Source organism: Propithecus coquereli, unplaced genomic scaffold, assembly GCF_000956105.1.
Source record: "Propithecus coquereli isolate 6110/MARCELLA unplaced genomic scaffold, Pcoq_1.0 Scaffold664, whole genome shotgun sequence".
NCBI lineage: Eukaryota > Metazoa > Chordata > Mammalia > Primates > Indriidae > Propithecus > Propithecus coquereli.
In genome coordinates, this window is record NW_012152663.1 from 540,078 (window position 1) to 543,366 (window position 3,289).

Consider the following 3,289-nt stretch of genomic DNA (forward strand, 5'->3'; position numbering starts at 1 on the left):
TGGTTAGGATGTGGGGATCAGGAGGAGGCGGGAGGTGCTGTGGTTAGGATGTGGGGATCAGGAGGAGGCGGGAGGTGCTGTGGTTAGGATGCGGGGATCAGGAGGCTGACCACCTCAACAAGGGATGGCGGGGTCCCTTCCCGGGGGGAGCATGGGAAGGGCACAGTAGGAGCCAAATTGAAGAGTACACTAGTCACACAATGGAGTGGCAAGGGTGCAAGAGCCCGTGAGCCCCGCTGGCCGGGACCCCGAGAGCAGGCATGTGCCGGATGGTCAGTGCTGGCTGACGCACTGTCTTTCCCGCTGGGCAGCTGCTGTGCTCCATCACAAGAGCAGGGCTTCGCCCTCCAGAGCCGGTCCTCCTTCCCCATCTCGGCCAGAGCTCTCTGCCATCAGAAACGTCAAGGGCCCGGGAGGAAAAACGCATCTGGGGCCTCAGGTGTCAGGACGACCCCTCAGCCCTCCCCAAGGCCTCAGGGCTGAGTCAGTACAGCATCCACGATGGACTTTGGGGTCCTGGTGCCAAGAGAATGTGGGGTCGGGGCCACATCTGAGCCTCCCAACCTGGAGATTTTGGAGCTATGGCTCTTTTGAGTCTTTTGCTTCTAACTTCCCTTGGGGAAACTGAGGCAGCATATTCTCCCCCATCTATTTACAGCCACACCTGCAACTTGGGGGCTTTGTGCAAATGCCAGGGAGGTCTCACTGCTCTAGGTTTTTAATATAATCAAAATACCGTGGTTTAAGTTTTAACTTAAGAACGTCACTGTGCTTCACATAATTAAAATCAGCCGGTGCTCTGCTGGGCCACGAGGAGAAGGAGGCCCTGGGACCTGTCAGTGCCTTCTGTCCCGGAGGGTCCCTGGCTGTCCACACCCCTTAACTGCAGCTCAGGAAAGACGGCCTCGTTTCCACCAGGGTCACTGTGGAAGCCCAGGAAACCCAAGAAAGAGCATCCCCAACGGCTAAGAGCTGACCCCCCCCAGCTCTGCCGGAGCCTGAGCCACAGCCAAGGCCGCCACATGGGAGCACTTGGTGAGGTGGTCTCTGAGTGACGTGGCGGGATGGGCTCAGGGACAGGGTCCTCTAAGCCCAGTCACGGAGCAGGAATTTGCTAAAATTCAATTGCAAGGCCCAGAAGACAGGACACACGGAAGCTCACCCATAGGAGGCCCTGGGCTCTGACCAGAGACGTTCCTCCCGTCCCAGCGGGAGCTCTCCTGGAACACCACTGCTCTGTCTCTCCGCTAGGTGAGGGATCCCTAAGGGGGCAACCAGGGCACCCCCACCCACCATGCTATGGCTCGGCCTCCAGCACAGGGCAGGTGCCTGGGGAGGGGCTCGTTCGACCGCAGACCTTCCACGTGTCCCGTCACCGAGTGCCGCGAGGCTGCCCAGGCTGCTCACCTCCCTCAGGGGTATGATGAGGTGGCACGCGTCCTCCTCCTTGCTGGCAAAGCAGATGTAGTTGTTGGAGATGAACATCTGGCCAGGGATGTGCAGCTTGTTGAACGGCGTCCACAGGGTGCAGCCCGTGTGGCCATCCAGCCGCTCATCCCTGGGCAGCCGGAACGTGGCCCGGTAGCACTCGTTCTTGGCTCGGGCGTCCAGGTCTCTGGGGAAACAGGTGAGGGGATGGAAGGAAAGGGGACAAGGGCCAGGGCCAGCACACCCTCAAGGGGGGCTCAGGGCCTCCCCGGGCCTTGGTTTCCACATTAGATTCCGGAACTTCAGGGCTCTCCCGTGAGCAGGTCATGCCCAGGGACCTTCGAGTTCAATAAAAGACACACGTTCAATGACTAAGTAGGACGCGGGACGTTCACGCGACTAGCAGAGGAGTGACTAGCAAACAGCGTGCCCGGGAGACCCGACTGCTCTGGACGGGCCTGGAGGCGGACCTGGGACTGCGGGGCAGGCCGTCCCCAGAACCCCCGCACCTGCCGGCTCAGACAGAGTGTGCTGCAGGCCCAGCGCTGCCCTGAAGCCCGGACAAGCCGCTCTCGATAGGGAGGTGAGGAGCTAGAACTAAAACACGGTGCCTGCTGCTCACGGAAACGTGCGTGCGGGTGTCTGACGGCTGCGAAGGTGGCCTTGCACCGCCCTTGACCTTTCGGTGGCTCTGTCCCCGTAAACCTCTCCCAGCCCCCAACGGAGCATCCCACCCACCCTGAGCTGCCGGCAGCCTGACCACCCACCCTGACCAACAGTGCCAGACACTGTCGGTTTCCAGCCCTGCTTGTTCTCTTTCTGAAAGGTGACAAGCCACCCTGTCACTGGCATCACAGGATGATGTCCTTGCACAGTGTTCTGGTCCTGAAGGCACCCTCTAGAGTCTGGGCCTAGACCACGGCCTGTGGGTACAAGCCAGGAAATGCCTGGTGCGGGTGACGTCTCTCGACAGTGTGAATTTGGTGGTGCCCACCCTGGCTGAGTGACCCAGGAGCCCAGGGAACCTCTGAGACCTCGGCCAGCCTTGCAGGCTTCCCATGAAGCTACAACCTAGGAGCTCACACAGAAGTGATCTGGAGGGGCTGGCCGCCATGATCCATTCCTGTCTACCAATCCCGAGGGACAGGACAGTGGTGACCTCAGACCTGCACCTGGCCTGTCTCCCCTGTTGGCTCCAGGCCCCAGGGACCTATGAGGGCTCTTTGGCCAAGGGGTCTTGAGGAGAGCTGCCAATCACGGTGGGGTGGGAGGCCATGCACCCCAAGCCCAGAGTACTCTGAGCGTGCCTGGCCAGGTGGTTACATCCCAGCTACACTGTTCACCAGCTAAGGCGCCTCAGGCAAGTTGCTTCGCCTCTCTGTGCCTCAGCTTCCTTCCCAAGCACCTTCTCATCACGGGGCTGAGACGTAAGGTGCAAAGAGCGTCCTCCACGTCGGTGGCACGCCTATCACTAATGTCCCTTGTTGCCTCCCCTCACAGTGCTGCAGTGATCTGCTGACTGGGCCTCCTTCCGGAGTGGACAGCCTCTCTGGGTCTACACACCGGCCTTGGGCTGGGTGCTGGGTGGGCCGGTGAGTCTGGGGCCCTCCCACCTCCAGGGGGCAACACACCGCTTCAGAGCCGAGATGTTCCTGTGCGGCCGGACAGGCCTGGGCAGGGCCTTGTCCTCCAGGAAGCCCTCGCTGTCCAGCAGCTGCCGCATGGCCAGGTTAGCCAGCTGCTCCATGAGCTTGAAGGTCTCGCCGATGTTGAGGAACATGGAGAAGAAGAGCTCCTGGTCACGGGTGTCCACACGGATGCTCTCGGGGAAGAGAAGGGTGGCATTCTTCTCCAGCCGTGT

At 60.9% G+C, this 3,289-nt stretch overlaps 1 protein-coding gene across 1 annotated transcript in view; it reads right to left on the bottom strand.

The window, feature by feature from the left end:
- The window catches only part of TBC1D9B (TBC1 domain family, member 9B (with GRAM domain)), a 40,455-nt gene that overhangs the window by 22,314 nt on the left and 14,852 nt on the right, over nucleotides 1-3,289 (bottom strand). Inside the window, exons 6-7 of the mRNA XM_012660392.1 lie at nucleotides 3,060-3,289; nucleotides 1,377-1,615 (exon numbers count right to left, since the gene is read on the bottom strand). The exon at nucleotides 3,060-3,289 is cut by the window's right edge and continues 30 nt beyond it. Of these exons, the coding sequence (XP_012515846.1) occupies nucleotides 1,377-1,615; nucleotides 3,060-3,289 (469 nt within the window). The remainder of the gene's footprint in view (nucleotides 1-1,376; nucleotides 1,616-3,059) is intronic.